We start from the raw sequence: 25,098 nt of genomic DNA, 5'->3' as shown, positions 1-25,098 counted from the left end.
TGTATGGCTCGGCATCTGATGCCACGCTGAAAGGATTGGATATGTTGCAGAATAAATGTTTGCGATTGTGTATTGGAGCCGTCCGGTGTACCTGTGTAGCTCATATCGAAGTGGAGGCGAATGTGCCTCCCCTCCGTATTCGTCATGACCACCTGGCCTTGTCCTATGGACTACGAACATTTAGGAAAAGTAATATCGGCAATGTGGCCTGTACCCCCCCTGCATCAATACCACCACCTTCTGCGGGGGGTGCGTTGGCCACTTGCCGTTCGCCTCCACTTACTGACTCAGGAGCTTGATGTGGACCTCAGTGACTGTGACAAGTTGGTGTTAAAAAATATAGCGCCTTGGGAGCCACCCGGCTTTACCGTTGATGTATCATGGCTCCCAGCACCAAAGGCCAAGGCGGCGGAGGCGGAGGTCCACCACTTGTTTCGTAACATCATCGTGCATCACTTGGGGTCCCACCAATTGTACACCGATGGTTCCAAGTCGAGTGAATGTGTGAGTCAAGTGTATGGTCGACTGAATGTGCCCTCAAGTATCAGTTGCCGACTCATACATATGTGTTTACCTCCGAGCTTTTGCTATTGACAAAGCCATAGACTGTGCTCTCAATTCTATGCATGACTCATTTGTCATATTTTCAGATTCAAAATCAGCCCTTCAGGCAATTGCATCTTGTGATGCGGACTCTCACGAGATCCAGGGCCGCATCGTTAATAAGTTGCATTAATGCAACAAGTCATTCACGCTGATCTGGGTGCCTGGTCATTGTCGTATCTATGGCAATGAGCAGGCTGACTTACTTGCAAAGTCGGCTGTAGAGCTCGAGGAGACTTGGGACGCTCCTCGTGATCAACGGTCGAGTCTCTCTCTCGGAAAGAAATCAATAAATCTTCTATGGCAAGGTCAGTGGACCAGAACGTGTAAGCCGTACCTGGGCGACTGGGCCACTGCCAACAGTCCCAGTAGCCTGGAAGAAAAAGTGTTGGGCGATTACGGCTTAATGCCACCATGCTTATGCACATGAAACCCCATTTGGAAAAACGATTCCCACCGCACTGTGACATCTGTGATGCGGTGTTACCTATCAATCATATCATCCTGAGCTGTCGGCGATTTATTCGTGAATGCACCTCACTTATAAATTACTGCGGCACAGGAGACGTCCCCTTTACCCTTTCCACCATCTTGGGTGATGGGGGTATTGTTATGGCTGATAAATTGATGGCTTTCTTGAGAGAGACCGGACTGATCAGAGTGATGTGACTTTTTTACTATACGGTTTTTGTTTTTATCGTCTGTAAATATGTATATATTGTACTATTAATTAGGGGTGACAGTTGACCTATTTGAAATAGTTCCTCCACCCACTGATCTATTTCTAATATAGATGTCCCCTACATTAAACCCCGTTCCTCGACTGACAGTCACCAGCTGATGAGTGCAAGTGTGCAATACAGAATGGTATTGGGCACTTGCAGTCGATGGTGGTCTGTTGGACGAGGTTCTTCACTTTTGTACATATTATGTGAATACATTATAACATCTTGCTTAAGCCGACAGCTGATGTATATGGAAATGTTCTTGACTCGTCTGGTTCCCTTTCATATATTGATGTCCTCTATATTAGGTTGTGCCTCGACTGACAGTCACCAGGTGATGAGTGCAGGTATGTAATGTAGAAAGGCATTACATATCTGCAGTCGATGGTGTTCTGTTAGTCGAGGTATTTTTATCATTAGTGTAGGTCTAGCTATTTGTCTCTGTAGGATTTAGTATAGGTTAGCGATTTGTCTGTTAGGTGATTAGTTTTAGGGTCTTTAGATTAGGTTTTTCTTTATAATATAAGGTATAAAAAATATAAAACCAAGAAATAATTAAGAAAATAGAAATACAAAAAATAAATAAAATAAAAATTATTATATATATAAGTTTGCATGAAAATGTGTCTGTATGTATGCATGGAAGTGTGTGTGTGTGTATGTATGTATGTATATGTGTTTGTATATATATATATGTATATATGTTTATATGTATATACATATATATATACGGCCTTAATGACCAAGGGCTTCAGCCCCAATGGTTGATAGGCCAGAAAAAAAAAAGCACTGGTTTTGTTTCCTTTTGGTACGCCACTGGTATAGACACAATGTTTCCTTACATGCGGTCGTCTTATTGTCCATGCTCACTGACCCTTACTTTCTGCCTGGGCATTCACGTATACTGTGTGTCACTTTATACTATCGTCCTCTCTGTATCACTGTCACTTTCACTCCTGCCTCTGGGGTTTAGACTTAGGCGCGACGTAGGAGATGCGTTGAAGTCGCCACTATGCCCTCGGTTCCTGGGCTAACAGAGGTGGTGCCCGGGCGTGGGAGGGGGTCCTACTGGGGAGCCCTCCTGCAGGAGGCAATGGACCACCCCCAGTGGCGTCGTTGCCCGGTGCCTGCTTCGACAGAGGGGTGCAGGGAGGCCCTTCCGTCTGGGGGCCTTGACCTGATAGGTGGCCCCCGTGCTGGGGCCTCGTTGGTGGCGTGCAGGGAGGCCCTCCTATCTGGGGGCCTCGACCTGGTAGGTGGCCCTCGGGGCTGGGGCCAAACAACTTCAGGAGACAGGTCTGCTGCCTCTTACTCTGGGCAGAGGGCCGTGGGAGAGAGGGGCCCAGGCTGCCCTGCTCGGGGGCCTGCTGACTGGCCCTGGGGGTCCGGGTGCTGCGGTCGCCTACAGAGTGAGGCGCCGTCAGGAATGAACTGCGGCACCTCTTCTGCCGGGCGTCCATCAGGGGCCGGTGTCATCTAGGGGTAGGCTGCAGGACCGGGACAGAACCACGCCACCACTCTTGGAACGGCAGCACCTCCGGGGAACCACACCTGGAGGGAGAGAGAGAAGGGCGTCCCATGCAGCCGAGAGATGGTGAGCTGGCCGCGCAAGGGATCTTCCCCTCTGGGAGAGCCCTAGGAACTACGGATGAAGGGCGTACTGTGGCCGCTCCTTACCCCACACGTACGATGGGCATTGTGGCAGTTCCAGAGTTCCTAAGGACAGCAGCTGAAGGGCGTATGGTGGCCGCTCCTTCCCCCACACATACGATGGCCGTTGTGGCGGTGCTGCTCCCGAAGGAGGAAGAGGCAGATGAGGTGCGTACAGTGGCTGCTCCCTCCCCAGTACATATGATGGACGTTACCGCGGCTCTGCCTGCCCGACAGGAAGTAAATGAACAGTGTATGGTGGCCGCTCCTTCCCCGGTACGTACGATGGCCGTTACCACGGTGTTACTCCCGTAGGAGGAGGAGGAAGTGGATGAGGGGTGTACGATGGCCGCTCCTTCCGCAACACATACGATGGCCATTGTCGCGGCTCCACTTCTCTTTCCTTTGCCAGTCAGTGTGTGCTCAGTAGCTGATGCTCCGAGGCTGTCTCCAGATGTGGCTGTAGCTGAAGGACGTACAGTGGCCGTTCCTTCCCCCACACGTACAATGGCCATTGTAGCAGCGCTGCAGGGGGAAACAACTGAGGGGTCGTACGATGGCCGCTCCCTCCCTGGCACATACGATGGCCGTTACCACGGTGTTGTCTGGACTGTATCTGGAGCAGTCCCACCCCGAACCTGGTGAAGGCTGCTCCGCTCGCAGGGTCATCTCTTCTTCCTGCATGGTTGTCGTTGGGTCGGTTGAGCGGAAGATGGAATTTAAGGTAGGGGTGCCCTGGCGCCCTTCTCGCTCTGGGTCAGTCTCACCCTGACCTGGCCTGCCATGGTGTCCTCCTGGGGTGGTGGTGGGGCTGCGGCTCGACAGTGGGGTAGGGGGTGGTGGGGTGGTCTGTCCGGCGGCGGCGGTGTGTATTTTACAAAGTGCCCGCACCAAACGGCATACCAGAGTACAGAAAGGAAGTGGTGTTAGTTCAGTTTCCCAAGGCAATATTAGTGCAGTGAATGAGAAAAGTCCACAAATATCTGAAGTTTGTACCATGTTTGAACAAGTCACAGAGAAACTTATGCAACTGGAAAATACTCATAACCACCTCACAGCCACTAACCCCAGTGTCTCCCAGAATATGTCCCACAGTGAACCCCTCCGTGTTTTCCCCACCACCACCCCAGTGCGTCTCTGAACACACTTCCCAGTGCTATCAATACCCAACCCCCCAGTGCGAACCTCTCCTTGAACGAATATAAGTTGTGCCAAGGCCAATAACACTACCAGGTCTTGTCATATAAGGGTAAATTTGTGTTCAGCTCGCGCGTGTTGTCACGGTGTGGATACCTGAGAGGAGTTGCCAGACAGTGATAAACAGTGATAAATTGTTTCATTATATGTTCTGTGATAGCTTTAGTGTGCATTGCTGTGCATGTATATATTTGAGGAGTATACCATTTAAATATAATGAATAATCAATCAATCATGCGTTAATTCAGCAAAATTTGACAAAAAAAGAGTAACTGGTCAAGCGAGTTTCTAATGTGCGTATTTTTCCACAATATAAACTGTTTCATCTCCCACCCATACCTAGGTAATTTTAAATGGTAAGCTTAGCAATCATCTTTACTGTTCCACCTGATGTGCATTCCAGTAGGTAGGCTATTTACAGACCCCCCCTTTCCTGTCTCTCCCCCTTTCTCTCAGGTCTGTTTAAGGAGGCAAATTATATACCCTAACTTCAGCTTCCATGCTCCAGTTAATTATATTAAAACATGGAATACATGATTATTCAAGGGAGTGAAGGAAGATGAAAGAATTCTGAGAGCATTATAAAGAGTTCCATTAACTCTTCGTCACCATTACATCATTCTCATTATACTTTAGTTAACTCCACTACCCCTTTCACTCCACAGTCTCTTTCTAATCTGGGTAAATTCATCTGATAATAACTAGAACAAAATAATAAAAGCTGACACGGTACTGAACAGATAAAAAAAAAAAAAGACTTGGAGTCACTGTATGTCTGTTTCTATCTCTCCCATAGCTGTCACAAGAGCAGCGTCCTCCACTCACCCCCCAGCTGAGGCTGGGGGCTGAATGGGGGGAGTGGAGAGAAAAATGGGAGGAGACAGTCCTCCACACCGTGACGTCACCACATCTGCGTATTACCACTGGGTGAAGAGACCTGGTAGTTTTACTGGCTTTGCGTTGTGCATCTATCATAGGCGTTTTGGTCAGGAAGCAAGGCACTGCATCCCCCACCTGTGCATCTTCTCGGGAAACAGCACCCGTGGGAGACAGTCTCTGTAGTGTCTCCTGCCCTCATTACCCGCAAAAACCGCCAGTGATGACCCCCAAACCCCTCACGCTCAAACTTGAGTGCATTATTCAAACACGCCAGGTACCAGCAGTGCCCCACGGCAATGTTACCTCGGGATCAGGCATTGCTTTGGGTGAGGGACTACCTGATGGGGACTCAGTACCTAGTTGACACAGACGCTGCCTGCAGTATCATCCCCCCAGCCCCAGGCCAGCCCCCAGGAAATCACCCTGCTTTCGACCTCATAGCAGCAAATGGTTCACCTATTGTCACATACGGTAATCAAACGCGCCACTTAGCCCTCACGCCTGGTACGATACTCACATGGCCATTTGTCATTGCCGACGTCTCTCAACCGATCCTGGATGTGGACTTCCTAGAGGCAAACGACATCCTGGTGGACACCAAACGCAGCCTTCTGTTCCACAGGCCATCGAATTCCAACATTCCAGCATTGCGGTTTGTCTCTAACCTTCCCCTCATTACGCACTTTCAACAAGATTCCGCCTATGACTCAATCCTTCAGCAGTTTCCCCTCCTCACGTCACACACGCCTCAGCGAGCCCGCACGAATCACGGAGTGGAACACTGCATTGTTACCTCTGGCCCATCATGTTTCGTCCTCCTACGCCACCTCCCCCCAGAGCGCCGGCAGGTGGCAATGAAAGAGTTCAGGATCATGTTGGAAGAGGCCATCATCCACCCATCCTCTAGCTGCTGGGCATCCCCCCCTCCATATGGTACCAAAGGCTGAGGAAGGTGAATGGACGGCGTGTGGGGACTACAGAGCACTCAATGGAATGACAATCCCTGACAGATACCCAATCCCACATATCCAGGATTTTCAAAATAAACTACATGGGAAATTGATCTTCTCAAAGATCGATCTGGTAAGGGCTTTCCATCAGATCCCAGTAGCAGCTCAAGACATTCCCAAAACGGCCGTAACCACGCCCTTCGGCCTCTTTGAATACCTTAGAATGAATTTCGGCCTCAGGAATGCGGTACAGACCTTCCAGCGATTCATGGACCAGGTAACCAGAGGCCTCGATTTCATCATGGTGTACATTGATGACATCCTGACAGCATCGTCATCACATGAACAGCATGGTGAACATCTGTGTATCCTCTTCTCTCGCCTACAGGAATATAGCTTGCACATCCATCCTTCCAAATGCTTCCTCGGGGCACCTTAGCTTGATTTCCTGGGTCACAGGGTGTCTGCCACGGGTATAACACCACTCCTGCAGAAGATGGAGGCGATCAAGGAATTCCTGCACCCTAGCACTCCCCGCAAGCTTCAGGAATTTCTCGGCATGGTGAACTACTACCACAGGTTCATCCACCAAGCTGCATCCATCTTGGCCTCCCTGAATGATCTGCTCCATAGAACTAAAAAGTGGTGTAAGAGACCTTTGGACTGGATGCCTGTGGCAGCGTTCAACACCCTCAAGAGTCTTATCGCCAAACTGCCCTGTCTCGCCCACCCTGCACCGAACACTCCCACAACGCTCACCACTGATGCCTCTGCAGAAGCCATGGGTGCCATCCTTCAGCAAGATATTGTCGGGGTAACAACGCCTATAGCATTCTTCAGCAAGAGACATCCGACACATATAAGGTGAAGACGATGCCATTGCAGACACCCTGTCCTGAGGCGTAGCTCTGATCACTCCTATGGCCTTCCCAGTCAGCCACTCAGCTCTGGCAGCAGCTCAGGAAGATGACGAGGAGCTACACCAGCTGTTACAAAGCACCATATCCCTGCAACTCCAGCAGTTGGACATCCCAGATTCCTCGTTCAAACTATGGTGTGATATATCGTGTGGGCCAGCGAGGCCATACAGTCCCTGGCTGTTCCGCCAACAGGTGTTTCAGCACTATTACACCTTGGCCCACCCAGGAATTCGAGGCACACATAGCCTTATCAGCCGCCGGGCGGTGTGGCCTGGGATGAGATGTGACATCACTTAGTGGACAAAAACATGCCTCTCATGTCAAACGTCAAAGGTGCACCGACACACCAAGACACCCCTGGCCACCCTGCCTACACCCACCCAGCATTTTCACATGGTGTACGTGGACATCGTCGAACTGCTGCCAGCTCCCAGGGGAAACAGGTATATACTCACCTGCTTCGACAGGGCTACCAGGTGGGTCGAAGCAACACCCATGATCGACTCCACAGCCGAACAGGTGGCATACCATTTCTTCTCATCCTGGGTTTCCTGTTTCGATGCCCCTCATACTGTCATCACCAATCAAGGGGTCCAATTTGAATCTCATGCCTGGCAAGACTTACTATGTTTCCTGGGCACTACATGGCATTGCACCACAGCCTATCATCCACAATCAAATGGGATGGTAGAGTGGTTCCACTGACGCCTCAAGGAAGCCCTGCAAGCACAGCATCATCCGCCCGATTGGGTGGCCGCTTTGCCCATCGTTCTCCTCACACTGCCTACAACGGACAAAGAGGACATGTACAACTCACCAGCAGAGCTGACATATGACGAGGACCTCCATTTGCCAGGCCAGTTCTCGCCACCATACTCAGGTACACAGGCGCTGTCATTCTTGCCAACACTACAGCAAGCGTTGCGCTCCCTTGCACCCAACCCACCCCGACCACCACAACCCAAGCCAACCTATACCCCTACAACCCTAGACACCACCGGACACATCCTCGTCAGAACAGGGATGCCCCCTGCCTCACTACAGCGCCCTTACGACGGCCCATACCCGGTTGTGTCACGAACAGACAAGCTTATTACCATCAACAAGGAGGGACAGCTCTACACGACATCACACAACCGGGTCAAACCATGTCTCATGCCGCATTCCCCCCAACCACAACTCACACACACAATCAGGACTCAGACACACGACCACACAGCACAAAGCCCACAACCCAGACCACCCCATCTCATCACAACACCATCGCACACCCCCATAGCACCCCGACCTCAATACCCTTTGTTAATTACTTCCCTCCAATACCCACCCCACCCCGCACACCCCGAACCACCGACACCCTATGCTCTGCACCTCCTTCCCCTGACAGCTCACCCCCTCCACATTCCTTGAACCCTACAGCAGACACCACACCTCACCCTTTCCCACAGACCACCACCAGCACCATCCTGACCAGCCCCACACCCCCACCCCCTGACACCTCACCCCCTCCACATTCCTCGAACCCTACTGCAGACACCACACCTCACGCTCTCCCACAGACCACCACCACCACCAGACCCGCACCCTCACCCCTGACACCTCACCCCCGACACCTCACCCCCTCTACATTCCTCGGACCCCGCGCCAGACACAACACCCCACCACCTCCCACAGACCACCAGAACCTCCGCCCCTCTGTCCACCACACCTGATCCCCCACAGAGACCACACCTCAAACAACGATCTCCTCTGAAACTGTCTCGGCCACACTACCTGACAACACGTCGTGCACACCGATACATTCACGTGATCAGGTCGCAGGGTCAAGCGCCCTCCCTTCCTGTAGCAGTACATTGTACAGTTTGAGGATGAGATAATGTAAATACCCCATATGTCATGAAATGTGACTTTCCTAAACTTAAGCCTCCAAAATGTATATTTTGTATATCATTGCTAACCATGTCTAATTTTTTTTTTCGCAATATGTGTGGTCTAGATTAAAGCTCTGTATCTCTATATATGTATCTCACTGCTGGTCACGAGTCTAATTTTCTGTAGTATGTATTATCTATATTTAGGCTGTGTATCTCTACATATACGTTATCGCGAAGCATATGTGTCACTTTCTGTAGTATGCATTCTCTAGATTTAAGCTCTTTATATTACATGAATACTCGTTGTAATACGCATTGTATAAATTTAAGCTCTGCATGATATATATAACCTAACTCTATATATGTAAAAAAAAGAAAAAAAAAAGAGGGAGAGGGGGAGTACTGTAGCGCACTTGTTGTGCACCAAACAGTCTTACTTTGCACCACACATCCTCCATACTTAATCACCACATTTCCTCCACACTTTGCACACGGCACCGTGGCACCGAGGCTTGGGTGACCCGGTGATCCTCCTAAAACCGCAAACCCACGCCGAGGGTGTCGCTCGTGCCTAATCCAGTCAGGTCATACATAAGCCACGCCGTGAGGTGCGTCTTCCAACTGCCTTCGACCAAAGGTCTAGCTGCCCAATCACAGTCGACTTAGTTATGTGCACACGGCACTAGAGGCCTATGTGAGTGTCATGTGTGCAAAAGCGCCTGGGGCGATGCCGGAGGCTTTCTTCCCACGCCTGACCTCGTCCAGGCAACACCTGTGCCCCCCTCGTGTACACATACCCACCATGGAAACACTTAACCCCTTATAACTACCTAACCCACCAACTACTGAAATTGCATATCAACCCCTCTCTCAATAATCATAGTCACGGTACTTGCTCCAACTCAAATACTATGCAATTCTCCCCTGTAAACCAATTGTGAATGTGTTGGATACAGTGTTGATACAGTGTTTATAAATTTGGTGAATACACTCCTCTCTTTCCCAAGCTGAGTTTAATATCAGTCCCCATTGTGAGTATCGAACATATAAAGCAGCAAATTACCACACTCGCTAAAGTACTACATAGGTAACTAGTCGCATTCCTAAGGTGCTACACACTAGCGTGCGAGCAACCTCAGCTCATAAAATTGCTACAATAAAAAAATTTCATGTTATTTCTATAAAAACACTACAGTTTACAAAGATTTTCCATCTATAAATATATTCAAAGTGTAAATACTGAAAGTTACAACGAGATGGATACGTAGGATAAGATTTAACAGGAACTGTTCCTGTGTGACTGTCTAGCTGTACTTGACGTGTGAGAGCTACTCGCTCGGCCCGGACACCCTCAGTTGGAGTGATACAGTGATACCATAAACACAAAATGTTCTATAGCCAGTCTTTAGGATTACTTTGGTTCAGATTATTGGATGATGTTAGTTACTGTTGTCTTCATTCTTTTTGTTAGGCTGGATGTTTTTAGGTCGACTTCTCGTCCTAAAGACACCAGCGACTGAGCGGGGTCCTCTTTCTAGACCTGAAACAGAACACTTACAAAGGAACAGAGCATAAAAACTCGGCAAGACACCTTAACACATATATTGCCTTAATCCGACTTCCTTACAATATACATACAATGGTGCACTAGATGTGGAACGGGTATAGTGACAGGCTAGTTAACAACAATACCTCACATCACACAGACACTGTGATTATACCTGAGTTATTGTACAAGAGAATTAAAATACGCACCTCTGCTGCTGGACCCCCCACCCCGCTACGGAGCCGCAGCCCTACCCTCACGCCAGGAGGACACCACGGTGGGCCAGGTGAATGCGGGACTGTCCCAGAGCAAGACGGGCGCCGGGGCGCCCCTATCTTGAGTCCCTCTTCCCCTCAACCTACCCAACTGCGATGTCGCAGGAATGTGACACTACTTCATGGACGGAGCAGCCCTCACCAGGATCGGGATGGGACTGCTCCAAATACAGTCCCAGGCAACACCGTGGTAATGACCACTGTACGTACTGGGGAGGGAACGGCCACTGTACGTCCCTCAGCTGCAGCCACATCTGGAGACCGCCTCGGTGTGCTAGCTATTGAGCGCACACCAACAGGCAAAGGCAGGAGGAGTGGAACTGCAATGATGGCCACTGTACACGTCGGGGAGGGAACGGCCACTGTACGTCCCTCATCCACCGTCTCCTCCTCCTACGGGAGTAGCCCCTCGGTAACGGCCACTGTACGTACTGGGGAGGGAACGGCCATTGTACATCCTTCGGCTACTTCCCACTGGGCAGGCAGACCCGTGGCAACAGCCACTGTATGTGCCGAGGAGGGAACGGCCACTGTACATCCCTCATCTGCCTCTTCCTCCTTTGGGAGCAGCGCCACGGTAATGGCCACTGTATGTCCTTCTGCTGCTGCCCTTAGAGACTGTGGAACCGCAACAACGGCCACTGTACGTGTTGGGGAAGGGACGGCCACTGTACGCCCTTCGTCTTCAGTCTCAAGGGTTCTCTGGAGAGGAAGGCCCCTTGCGTTGCCGGCTCACTACCTCTCGGCTGTGTGGGACGCCCTTCTCTCTCTCCCTCCAGGTGTGGTTCCCTGGAGGTGCTGCCGTTCCAAGAGTGGTGGTGAGGTCCTGTCCCCAAAGGACGGGTTCTTGCCCTATGGCCTGTCGCCTGGACGACGCTGGCCCCTGACGGACGCCCTGCAGGAGAGGTGCCGCAGCCAGCCCCTGACGGTGTCCTACCCTGTAGGCGGCCACAGCACCAGGCCTCCCAGGGCCAGCCTGCGGACCCCAAGGCGGGACCGCTCAGGCTCCACTCCCCGTCAGCCCTCCTCCTGGAGTAAGAAGCGGCTGGCCTGACTCCTGATACTCTTTGGCCCCAGTCCCAAGGGCCACTTACGAGGTCGAGGTCCTCAGATGGAAGGGCCTCCCTGCACCCCAGACCGGACACGTGCCTGGGCGGTGATGCCCCAGAGAGCTGTGCCATGCCTCCTACAGGAGAGCTCTCCTGAGGGGCCCCTTCCCACTCCCGGGTGCCACCTCTATTAACCCCAGGCATAAGCAGTCCAGTGACGACACCTTCCACCTCCCGAGTCGTGTCAAAGACTTAGTGAAAGTGATAGTTGGTGAATGTGAACAGTAAGACGGTTAGTGCCCCACCCCGTAAAAAGAACTAACTAAAAAAGCAAATAAAGCGCCTCGGACCTGGACGGACCATACGTTGACGACTAAGGAACGGAGAAAGGACATTCTTAGGGTGGGAACATGGAATGTGAGAGGAGTGAATGATGAAGTGAAAGAGAGAGAGATTGTTCAGGTGCTTGAGGATGCAAAAGTGGATATATGTGGATTGACTGAAACTAAATGGAAAGGTGAAAGGGTGAGAGAATGGGAATATGGTGCAAGTATATGTGCGGGAGTCAATGAGAATGAGAGGGCAAGAGAGGGAGTATGTCTGATGCTAAGCAAGAAGTGGAAGGAGAATATAAGAGAGTATGGAACAGTGGGTGCAAGGATTGTATGGGTGAGGATGAAAGTAGGTATACAAGCATGGGCAATTGTATGTGTGTATGCCCCAACAGAAGATCGAGTGGCAAGAGTGAAAGATGAGTTTTGGGCGAGAGTAGAAGTATGTATGGACAAGTCTGAGAGGAGCGAGAGAGTGCTGTTGATTGGAGACATGAATGGCAAAGTTGGGAATGTACGAGTGGATGGAGTGGTTGGGCAGTGGAGTTTGCCAGCTGAAGTAGATGGGAATGGTAGTGCTTTGGTGGACATCTGTGCCAGTAAGGGGTTGGCAATAGCCAACACCTACTTTCGTCATAAGATGATCCACCGGTATACATGGAGAGTAATGGGGAGGATGGATGGTGAATTTGTTGAACGAAAGGCAATGATAGACTACGTGTGTGTGGATGAGCGAATGAGAAGACAAATGTTGGATGCAAGAGTTTGGAGAGGGTGGGGGAATGGAGTCTCGGACCATCACTTAGTGATGGCCGAGGTAGAGATGGAAAGAAAGTGGTTGAGGAGACGAAGGGGAAGACAGGAGGAAGCAGCTCCTGTGAGAATAATGGAGAAATTGCAAGATAGTGAGAAAATGACAGAGTATAAGAGCATAGTGGAAGAAAGATTGGGAAGGTATGAGCTAGAGCAGATGGAAGGGGTGGAAGACGTATGTAAGATATTCACGGAAGAGATAGGCACAGCGTGTGAGGCGGTTTGTGGAGTGAGGAGGAGATGCAAGGGTGTGCAAGGGACAGCATGGTGGAACGATGAGGTGAAACGAGCTGTGGAACAAAAGAAGAAGGCATATAGTGAATGGTTGACGAGTAGAGGTAGGGGAGAAGATGAGAGAAGAGAGAGGTATATGTGAGCAGGAGAAAGGAAGTTAAGAGACTGGTGAAGGAGAGTAAGAAGAAAGTGGATGAAGAGTTTGGGAGGAATCTGAGTGTGAAATGGAGGGAGAGTAAGAAATTGTTTTGGAAGGAGGTAAAGAAAGTAAGGCAGTGTGAAAGGGGAAATAGTAGGGGAGTGAAAGATTGGAATAATAGATTGTTGGTGGAGAAGAGAGAGAAATTAAGGAGATGGAAGGAGCACTTTGAGGATTTGTTGAATGTAGAGAGTGACAGCAGTGTGAGTATAATTGGTTGGGGAATGGCTGGGAGAAGAAGAGATGAGAGGAGGGAGGAAGAGATCAGTAGGGCGGAAGTAGTGGAAGCGATGAAGTAGATTATGTTGGGAAAGGCCCCAGGAATTGATGGAGTGTGTGGTGAAATGCTTAGGTATGGGGGTGAGATTGTTGTGGAGTGGATATGGAAGTTGTGTAGATTGGCTTGGGGAGAGGGAAGGGTTCCAGAGGACTGGAAATCAGGTATAATTGTTCCTTTATACAAAGGAAAAGGGGAGAGAGAAGTATGTGGTAACCATAGGGGTATATGCCTTCTTAGTGTAACTGGTAAAATATATGGTAGAATACTCATTGATAGGGTTAGGCATATGACAGAGGAGCTAGTTGGAGAAGAACAAGGGGGATATAGGAAGGGAAAAGGGTGTGTAGATCAGATATTTGTTCTAAGATGTTTAGTGGAGAAGTATCTAGAGAAGGGAAGGAAAGTGTATGCTGCCTTCATGGACTTGGAGAAAGCTTATGACAGAATAGATAGGCAAGGTATGTGGAAGGTATTAAGAATATATGGAGTGGAGGGGAAATTGCTGAGTGCTGTGAAGAGTATGTACGAGGGAGCTAAGGCTACGGTGCGAGTGGATGGTGAGCTGAGTGAGTTCTTTGATCTCAGTGTGGGACTGAAACAGGGTTGTGTGATGTCTCCATGGCTGTTTAATATATACATGGATGGGGTTGTAAAGGAGGTGCAAGGTAGGGCAGTGGATGTGGGGCTGGCCCTAATGAATGAGGGTGAGATTTGGAAGCTTCCGGTGTTGCTGTTTGCTGATGATACAGTATTGTTGAGTGAAGATGAATGGGAGTTGCAAGGTTTGGTGAATAAATTTGGGACAGTGTGTAGGAGGAGGAATCTGAAAGTTACTGTAAACAAAAGTAAAGTTATGGTGTTTGAGAGGAATGAAGTCACAGAGTGTGCAGTGAGGTTGGATGGTGAGGATATGGAGAATGTGAGTGCATTCAAGTACTTGGGTAGTGTGATGAGTAAGGATGGAACTTTGGGGGATGAAGTGCGTGAAAGGGTACAGCAGGGAAGGAAGGTTGTTGGTACACTGACTGCAGTGATGAGAAACAGGGAGGTGAGTATGGAAGTTAAGAAGTCACTGCATGATAGTATTGTGATCCCTACCCTGACGTATAGAAGCGAGGCGTGGACCTTGCAAGAGGGGAACAAGTCAAGAGTGAGAGCAGTGGAAATGAGTTACTTGAGAGGAGCATGTGGAGTGACGTGGAGGGACAGGTTGACGAATGAAGAAGTGAAGGAACGTTGTGGGGTAGATGTGGATGTGGTTGAGAAGATTAGGAGAAATACACTGAGGTGGTTTGGACATGTGGAGAGAATGGAGAATGAAAGACTGACTAAGAGGGCGTATGTAGGTGAGGTGGAGAGAGGGAGAGGGAGGGGTAGACTGAGGATGAGGTGGAGGGATGGAGTTGAGAGGTATATGAGGGAAGGGGGGTGAATTGGGGGGAGGGTAGTCAAATGGTGGGTGACAAAGCGACTTGGAGGCGTTTTGTCTGCGGCCACCCTTTGCGGGATTAGGGCGTCGGGCTGTAGTAGATAGAAGACAGAAACAATACACTAGAAAGTGACGGTCAGTGAATATGAACAGTGAGACGGAAACTATACACTAGAAGGTAATAGTCAGTGAATGTGAAGTGAGACAAAAGTAATATACCAAGATTCCTATCCTAACTGACCCAAGGTACTGTGTCTATATCTGAGCCCTACAGAACCAGGGAAATGTATCAGTGGCGGCCTGTGACTAACTAAGTACAGTCCATAAAGACAGAACGTGTAAACAGTTTCACCTCGGCTAAGTGATATTCCTGCACGCCATGACTCAGGTACAGACATTGCACCTATGTGATATGTATGGTAGTACTGATTAACCTGGTGCTTCACTTCATCCATATGTAGCGTACCCTAACGTGTGTATTAATTGGCAATTGTGCACTAACTCTAACACCTATATTGTGTCCTCGCAACCTGTCATATATATGTGTATTGAAGAAGGTTGTATACTGACCCCGACATCAGTACTGTGCTTATGGACACATTGTACCAATAGTAGTAACTCTGTCACTTTGCGCCTCCATTTTCAGTGTATCTTTTTCTATGTATTGTAAGGAGTTTGGATTAAGACAATAGATGTGTTAAGGTATACTGCCGTGTTTTTATGCCCTGTTCCTTTGTGAATGTTCTACTTCCGGTCTAGAAAGAGGACCCCGCTCAGTCGCTGGTGTCTTTAGGACGAGAGGTCGGACTAAAAACACCCAGCATAACAAGAATATCACATAGGTATGGTGACACTGTTCATATGATCTGTCTCTTGGACTCTGCGTAGTACTCTGGTCTGTTGCACTTAGGTATCGCCACACACTTGTATATTGCTCTAGCCCTGGGAACTTAGGCACTGACACAGCACACTGAGTACGTGGGGTTAGAGACACTTTACTGGTGGTGTTCCTGTCTCACTGTTCCTAGAATACATGGCACTGTCACTGTTAAGTCTCTAACATAACACTGGGTTCTCACTGTGCAGTCAATGGGTTGCCGAAGTCTGGACTTAGTCAAGATGGTGCCCGGGAGTTGGACGGAGCCCTACTGGTGAGCCCTCCCGCAGTAGGCACGGGACAGCTCTTGGGGGTGATACAGCCTGGGTATGTTTCTGGTCTGCGGTGCAGGGAGGCCCTTTCCTGTCAGGGCCTAGACCTGGTGAGGGGCCTTCGGGGCTGGGGCCAAACAGCGTCAGGAGTCGGCCTGCCGCTTTTTACTCTGGGCAGAGGGCCAATGGTGAGTGGGGCCAGGGCGGTCCCACCCTGGGGTCCGAGAACTGGCCCTGGGAGGCCTGGGACTGCAGTCGCCTCTGGGCTGGGTTGCTGTCAGGGGTTGACTGCAGCACCTCACCCATGGGGCGTCTGTCAGGACCCCGCATCATCCAGGGGCAGGCTGAAGGGCGTGGATCCCGCCTTCAGCAACCGGGCCTCGCCACCACTCCTGGAATGGCAGCACCTCTGGGGAACCACACCTGGAGGGAGAGACAAAGGGGCATCCCGCGTGGCCACAGGGTGGAGAGTGGGCCGCCCAAGGGACCTTCTCCTCCAGGAGAACCATTGGGACTGTGGACGAAGGGCGTACAGTTGCTGTCCCTTCCCCAATGCATACAGTGGCCATCGTTGCAGTTCCACAGGCCCTTGGGATAGCAGCAGAAGGACGTACAGTGGCCTTTCCTTCCCCAGCACGTACAATGACTGTCGCTGTGGTCTGCTCCCAAAGGAGGAAGAGGCAGATGAGGGACGTACAGTGGCCATTCCCTCCCCGGCACGTACAGTGGCCATCACCGTGGGTCTGCCTGCCTGACGGGAAGTAGCTGGGGGACATACAGTGGCCATTCCCTCCCCGGTACGTCCTGTGGCTGTTACCGCGGTGCTACTTGGGATAGGAGCAGAAGGACGTACAGTGGCCTTTCCTTCCCCAGCATGTACAATGACTGTCGCTGTGGTCTGTTCCCAAAGGAGGAAGAGGCAGATGAGGGACGTACAGTGGCCGTTCCCTCCCCGGCATGTACAGTGGCCATCACCGTGGGTCTGCCTGCCTGACGGGAAGTAGCTGGGGGACATACAGTGGCCATTCCCTCCCCGGTACGTCCTGTGGCTGTTACCACGGTGCTACTTGGGATAGCAGCAGAAGGACGTACAGTGGCCTTTCCTTCCCCAGCACGTACAATGACCGTCGCTGTGGTGCTGCTCCCGAAGGAGGAAGAGGCAGATGAGGGACGTACAGTGGCTGTTCCCTCCCCAATGCGTACTGTGGCTGTCGTCGCGGTTCCACTCCTCCTGCCTTTGCCTGTCGGTGTGCGTACAGTGGCCGTCACACCAAGGTGGGCTCCAGATGTGGTTGCAGCAGAAGGACGTACTGTGGCCATTCCTTCCCCGATGAATACAGTGGCCATTGGCTCGGTGCTGCAGGGGGAAACAGCTGAGGGACGTACAGTGGCCATTCCCTCCCTAGTACGTCCTGTGGCCGTTACCGCAGTGCTGCCTGGGACTGAATCTGGAGCAGTCCCACCCCAATCCTGATGAGGGCTGGTCCGGCTGAGAAGTAGTCTTGCATCCCTGTGACGTCGTGGTTGGGCTGGTTGAGGGGAAGAGGGACAAGCTTGGGGCGCACCTGAACCCATCTTGCTCTGGGCCAGCGTTGTGCTCACCTGGCCCACTGTGGTGTCCTCCTGGGGTGGGGAAAGGGCTGCAGCTCTGTAGTGGGGCGGAGGGTCTGTCGGTGGGAGGCGCATTTCACCACCGTCCGCAGTGAAAAAGTCACGACCCCCTGACTGGAGGTGGTATGTGCTTGTGGTGGAGGTCTGGTGTGTAGATGTGAGGTGTTGGAGGAGGGTGGTCCAGTGTAGAGTGATGTGGTTGGGCTCTTGGTGTGAGTTGAATGTAATGTGGAATGTGGAAGCGTGTGAAGTGTGGCAGAGGCTGTGGAGGAGTTGATGTGTCCCTCGTACTCTCTGTCCAGGTCCGTGTGGGGGATGCCATATGATGCGTTGGACCCTCATCTCTGGTGGTGGTGCTTGGTGCGGGGCTCGTAGCTGTATGCTGGCTAAGGGTGAGGTCCTCGGCCTTTTTTGGGGGAGGTTAGGGTAGGAGCGGCGGCTCCCCCTGGGGCATTGGGTCAGTGGAAATTTCCACCTTGCCTGATGTAGGCTGAGTGTGATGGGGGTGGTACTGTGGGGGGGTGTCATGTCTGGACTGAGTGTGGTGATGTCAGTGATGTAGGAGAGGGTGTAGGGGTGTATCTGACTGGTGGACGTGAGAGGCGTCCTGATCTAGTGGTGGTGGTAGTGAGGACGGGTGTGGGGGTGAGGCTGAGGCCACATGGTGGTGTGTGTGTTTGGTTTTGGTTGTGGGAGGGTCGGGTTGGTGGTGTGTGCGATGAGAGGTGGTGTGTAAAGTGGGCGTGATCGGTGGGTAAGGGGTGGGAAGGTGAGGGTGTGTGGGTGGCACGGGTGGTGGGTGGTGTTGCTGCACATGAGCAGCTCGTAGGTGAGGCGGTTCAGGAGGTGGTGACAGGGGAAGCGGGGGTGGGGGAGGGTGTGTGTCATGGCGGTGTGGTGCAGGTGGTTGCTTCTGTGGTGGCTAGGGCAGGAGTTGTTGTGGAGTGATGTGTTGTTGGTGAGTTGTTAGGGGCGTGGGTTGGTGATGGAAAGTTGTGGCTTGGAGGAGGAGGTGAGGGTGAGGCGGCAGTGTGGGATGTGCTAGGCGGGGAGGATGGTGATGTCCCGGAATCAGAGGAGGTTAGTGGTGGGTCAGGTAAAGGTGCAGTGGGGGAGGGGGTTGTGGCAGATGAGGTGGAGGGGGAAGGTGAGAAGGTCTTACAATAACTTTGTAGCTTCTTGTAGTGAAGTTTTGTAGATCAGTTATACAGATATTAGACTCGTGGACGAGTGGTTGTTATACGTGAGTAGTTTTGTAAGTAGATAATCTTAATTCCCATTGTCATGCAATGACAGGAGAGGTAAAGATGAGTATGGGACTATTTTTAATTGTCTTGGAAATATTAACAAAGTCTCACACACGAGTGAAGTATAGAGTCCTGCAAGCTACCTCCTGTCTCTCTCTTTCTCTCTTCCACCCTCTCGCCCATGTTGCTAGGCTCCTTCTCCCTACTACCTGTCGGTTCTATGGCCAGTCTCCTTCTGAGCTCTGCTTCCTAAATTCTGGTGTAGCAGGGGTCGTATCACGTGTGTTACAATGTTGTTGAAATGTTCTAGAAGACTGTGTGTAAGTATGTGTGTATGTGTGTGTATGGTCACGAGGCACTGTTCGTGTGCCTATCAAGCATTCCTTGAGTTAGAGTGTGTAAGCATGTTTAGCATTGCTCAATTCTCGCAGACACAATACCTATCTCATCCCCTGACTTGCTGCTTCTATCTGTCTGTCTGTCTATCTATCTAACTATCTATCTATCTATTATGATTTGTAATTATAATATGGAGTCCTGACATCGCTCGGTCACGTAGCTGGAGGTCCTCCGACAGGAATCATCATTGACATATGCTAATCTATTAGTACATAATATTGATTATAATATTGTATACATATAGTATTCATGTTAATATTGTAATGGTTCAGTAATATTATATGTTAAACAAGTTGTATACATAATTGAACAAATACAATATGATTACATTGGTTATAGTATGACATTTTGTAAGATGTGCATGTATAACAGACATACACATATAATTGTGCAATGGTAATACTGCTAGGTCATTACATTACAAATGGAGTTGTCCCTTTAGTAATGTCTAATATTTCACCTAACTTGTATGATGATTTTGGTAATACAGAATTGTGGTAAAATTGTATGACTTGTTACATAATACTGTAGTAACATTGTAGTAATAATTGTAACATTGTATGAATTGTTACATAATATTGGAGTAATGCATAATTGTGTTGGCCTTATAATTGTAGTTACATTTTGTTAATGCAACTGTTACATAATTGTGTTGGCCTTATAATTGTAGTTACATTTTGTTAATGCAACTGTTACATGTTTGTGTTGGCCTTATAATTGTAGTTTTCGACTGTACATTTCCATCTTGCTCTCCTCCCAGAGAGAGTTTTTCTTTATTACACATACCCACTAATGGTTTATGGTCAGTGAATAAGTGTATTTCGTAACCATATACCAAATCTCGAAACTTCTGTAATGCAAAAACCACTGCAAGTGCCCCTAAATCTGTAGTGCAGTAATTTTTCTCTGCACCTTTTGTTTGCCTGGTGGCAAATGCAATTGGTTGATGCTTTCCTCTTTTATCTTCCTGCATCAGTACAGCCCCTAATCCTTTAACTGATGCGTCTGTACAGATAATAAATGATTTTTTGGAATCCGGATATGCCAAACAAGGTGGATTTGTTAGTTTAATTTTTAGGCTGTTAAATGCTTCTTCTCATTGGAATATAGCATCTTTTTTGGGTAGTTGGAAAAGAGGAAAAACTATATGAGAGAATTGTGGTACGAATGACCTATAGTACCCAGCTAGACCTAAAAATTGCCTTACTTCGTCAGTCCTAGTAGGTTCAGGAAAATCTCTCACTGCCTGTATTTTGTCATCAGTGGTGTGAATACCTTTAGAACTTATTTTGTGGCCTAAGAAATTTATTTCCTTAAAGCAAAATTTGCATTTAGAAAGCTTAATTTTTAATCCAGCATCACCAAGCTTTTGTAAGTCTAATTTCTTGAGATGTTCTGTAATATTTTTCGTTGCGATTATAATATCGTCGATAAACAAATATTCTTGTCCTAAAATTCCGGACAGTGCGTAATTCATAAGACGCTGGAATGTGCCTGGAGCTGTTCTCAGTCCCATCGGCATCCTTGTATACTGATAGTGTCCTCTATTTGTGGAAAAGGCAGTGTATTTACGTGACTCCTGTTCAACCGGAATTTGGTAATAACCATTTAGTGGGTCGATTGTGGAAAATACATTATTTTCTGGTCCAATATTCTGTAGGACGTTGCTTAGCAATGGCATGGGAAATCGGTCTGGGATTGTGTGATTGTTTAGTTTACGGTAATCTACTACCGCACGCATTTCTCCATTTCGTTTGGGCACGAAGAATAATGGGGCATTCCACGGGGAGACTGATGGTTCAATAATTCCAAGTTTTAACATTTCATCGACATACTGATTTGCAAGTGTAGGCTGAGATTGTGGGATGCGGTAGGCTGGTACGAAAATTGGTGGTGTTTCTGGGTGCTCATTAACCTTGTGATTAATCAGGTTAGTACACCCTAATTGTTCTCCGGGTAATGCTACGGTGTCCCTGTGTGTTTCCAGCAGGGTTAACAAATCATTTTCTTCATCAAATTCACCTGAGTGAATTAAATTCTCTTTTATGCTTTCTCTATCCATAGATTTTATCTCACTTGTCACTCTAGCTATAACTATTTCCTTCACAGGGGCGGGACATTTTTCAGTATTAACTATGCAAGTCCCCTTTTTAACTGTACTTCCCAATTCATGTGATAAATTATGAATATCTGAGTTTGCCCTTCGTCGTTCATCTGACATAATGCGTTTTCTACTGACAATCCCTTTACTTTATATAATTCTTCTAAGACAAGGAGAGTCCTATTCCGTAATTTGCTCTTTATGGTAACTTTCATATAGGAATTAGGTGGTATAACTAAATCATTGGTGAGATGGGAGGGAAAAACTGATAAATCAGTACTGTTACCTGGGTCTCTAATCATGGAGGCTGGGGCTGGTGGTGTGAGTGGATCTATACACTTATCTGTTTGTGTATGTTTGTTTAATGATAAACAGGTTCTTGCTGGTGTATTAACTCCAGGCTGGCACAACGGATTAAAGCTTAGTACAAGAGGACTGGCCTAAGTACCAGTTATGAATAATACAAAGCGTTTATGCGAACTAGGAGCGGCAAGTAAAATAAGCTTAATGTGGAGAAATAAAACACGAGTTTACATTACATTAAGCTCAAGAAAAAGAATTGTAAATTTATTAATTACCATGAAGTAAATTTACATTACATGAGTCTCAAAATGAATTCAAAATAACAAGGAGAATACACTCACTCGCTCACTCAAAAGCTAAACTTAAACCTAGGAAAAACGAAACGAAATACTGGTCAGTAGAGGGGGCTAAGCGGAAACTGGGCGTCAGTGCGAAGGACGGACGCTGCACACGCTAAACCTCTTGCTGATTCACCGTCTAGGTGGAGATTTCAGGACCTCACTGTACACGAACCTTCTCTCATGATGCTCTAAGCCTGACTGAATTTGAATTATGGGCAAGGGCTGGAGCTGGCCGTGCTTGGTTCAACGGTCAGTGAAAACAAAGTGGGCAACACACACTCACGATAAATCACTCAGCGAAAGTGCTAATGTTGCGCGCAAGGACGATCACTTATGAAACAGTGAAAAATGTTTTAAAAACCGTCCCAATCGAGCGAATGCGTGGACGGTTGAAATGGGCAATACACAATGAGAATTCCACTAGAATTCGTGGTTTTCACAGTGAACAAAAATGTCATGAACTTATAAGTATGCTCGCGACAATTCGTGACATTATGCCCATCAAAATCATTTTTTTTTTTTCATTAGAAAGAAAAAAATTTGATATACATACATATAAATCCTAACTCAGTCACACAAGACACACTGTGGTGTGTGTACTACCCAGCTACAGGAGAAAATCACAGTCGCCCATGAGCATAAAAACCTCGTATTTACGTTAACTGAAGCAAGTTTGAGGAAAAAACTCTGTGACGACAGTGAAATATCCTGTACTCAGGTTAAACTGAGCGAAAGTTCGCTACATTTACACTAACAACTAATTGTTATGTAGCATGATGTATGTAATACATGGTGTAGGTATGACAGTTGTGGTGTAACTGTGCCTACGTATAAAATGATATAATACAAATTAATAGTAAAGAGACGACGAGGCAGAAGAGAAGAGGCGGCAGCATGTGGCAGGGACGATCAGCTGATCTGCACGACAATGCTGCACCTGCCAGCTGCACCTGCGAAAAGAATCAAGGTGGAGCATCAAAAGTGTCATTTCTCTCTCTCTCTGCCTAGCAATCAGTACTTATGTTTATTATTAGCCAGGAAACGTAGCCTTTGGATTTACAAATCTCTCAGGACCCTTGTAGTTTACTGGTTAACCTAGCATTATTAACCAGGAAACGTGCCAGTTCTTGAATTGCTCAAATTTGTTAGAACAGGTAGTTTGCTGGTTAACCTAACATTATTAACCAGGAAACGTGCCGGTTCTTGAATTGCTCAAATCTCTCAGAACAAGCAGTTTACTGGTTAACCTAACACTACACTTACGATTAACGAAAGGAAGCTGATAATCCCTACGCAATCTCGGGCAGGTCACAATTTAACACCCACCATGCGTGTGAACACTCATGTGGATAATGTGCATTCTCCGGGAATCCTCAGAGAGGCCCACAGCTCGAGACACCACAAGGTAATTCATACACAGCCTCGGATTGTCCCTACAGGGTTCTCGAACTCTCCCCTTAACCTACGGTACATATGTATGTACAGGCCCTGGACATGATGTGTCCTGTGGGGCCAACGGGCAAGACGTCAGGTCTCCTCCCACGTTACCACTGCCCTCTCTTTCAACTGCTTCAGAGATTATGGGTGTGGGTTCAAATGGCGCAAGAAGGACGTGTCTCTGATTCATGGTACGTTGACAAACATTGCAGGAATGGACAAAGCTATCTATTTCTGGTCCCATTCCTGGCCAGAAAAAGTCAGCTCGGATACGGCCCTGGGTTTTCCTTTTGCCCATGTGACCTCCTGAGGCTGAACAATGACCCCATTCTAACACTGCTTGGCGGTACTTTGCGGGAACGACAAACTGCAGTCGAACCTCGCCCTGGGGTGTTCGTGACTCACGGTACAGCCATCCTTGTTTACAAAGGAACTTGGCTTGACCTCTCCGTGAATACTTTATCACTCTACCCTTTTGTTTCTTCCGCACAGCAGCAAGTGTTGGGTCAGAGTGTTGTTCTTGAACAACAACTTGGCTACACATCAGATCTTGCGGCGATGCAATGGTCACTGGGGTGACACAGTTTGGAGCCTCAGCCATGGCTCGTGTTACTGCAGCCGAAGTCTGAGTAGCATCATCTTCGGTGCAACTATACTTGGCACCTGGAATATTGCCTATGATAAGGTCAAATAAAGGTTCTGGCATGACAAGTGCAACTGTCGTACCAGAGTAAAATGGAGATGCCACCTGGATACGTGCCTCAGGGAACAATCTCACTGATCCATTAATAAGGTTAGCTTGGATCTGTCAACCTGTGTACTCCTCAGGCCGAACTAGACTCTGCCTGACAGACCAACCTGAGGACCCATTGTCTCTCAGGACCTTCACAGGAATGCCTCCCACAAACCCTGGCTGAACAAGGAAGGCACTGTCACATGTGGGAGGGCCTGTGGAGGAAGCAGCCAGCCACTGATTAGGCTGCTGAATAAATGATGCGGCAAACATGGTGCCCTGAGAATTTGATACCTGAGGGGTTGTACTCACTGTCTGGGGAGATTGAGCATTGACTTCCTGTGGAGGAGTGTTCACTGTCGCTGAGGGACTAGTGAACTGTGGGGAAGTACCCATACTGCTAGGGACAGCACCGCCATGCTGCTGCTGAGGAATGAAGACTGCGTTCGCCTCGTGCCCCCGAGGGGCTGGTGCTGAAAAGGATAGTCCCGATTGTCGATTGCGTGGCTGATACTGCTGCAGGTTAGGGTACTTGTACCGCTTCCACTCAGGTTTCTGAGTGTTTTGCCCCTGGTCCTTCTTCTGTGGTTTTGGACCTTGGCCATTATTCTGGAAATGGCCTTGTTGCTGGGGTTCAGTCTGAGATGGTTTCCCAGATTTGTCAGCTTTCCTGTTCCACGTGTGCTGCTTACGAGTTTGATACCCGTATGCAGTGAGGAATGCATCAGCCTTGTTCACCATTTGGCTGGCATCCCTTACCTGGCAGATTTTAAGCTGAGCCATAAGTTCAACAGGCCATGACTTTTCTAGATGGGTGTGCAG

At 48.8% G+C, this 25,098-nt stretch overlaps 1 protein-coding gene across 1 annotated transcript; it reads left to right on the top strand.

The window, feature by feature from the left end:
* Nucleotides 1-5,350: 5,350 nt before the first annotated feature.
* LOC145396817 (uncharacterized) lies at nucleotides 5,351-6,001 on the top strand. The gene has a single exon (XM_080270103.1). It carries the CDS (start codon nucleotides 5,351-5,353, stop codon nucleotides 5,999-6,001), a length of 651 nt encoding a protein of 216 aa, XP_080126229.1.
* Nucleotides 6,002-25,098: the final 19,097 nt, after the last annotated feature.

Source organism: Coenobita brevimanus, chromosome 39, assembly GCF_032717465.1.
Source record: "Coenobita brevimanus isolate Jiangsu-jjx chromosome 39, ASM3271746v2, whole genome shotgun sequence".
NCBI classification, from domain to species: Eukaryota; Metazoa; Arthropoda; class Malacostraca; order Decapoda; family Coenobitidae; genus Coenobita; species Coenobita brevimanus.
The sequence above is the reverse complement of the archived record's forward strand: the minus strand, read 5'-3'. Positions and strand labels throughout refer to the sequence as shown.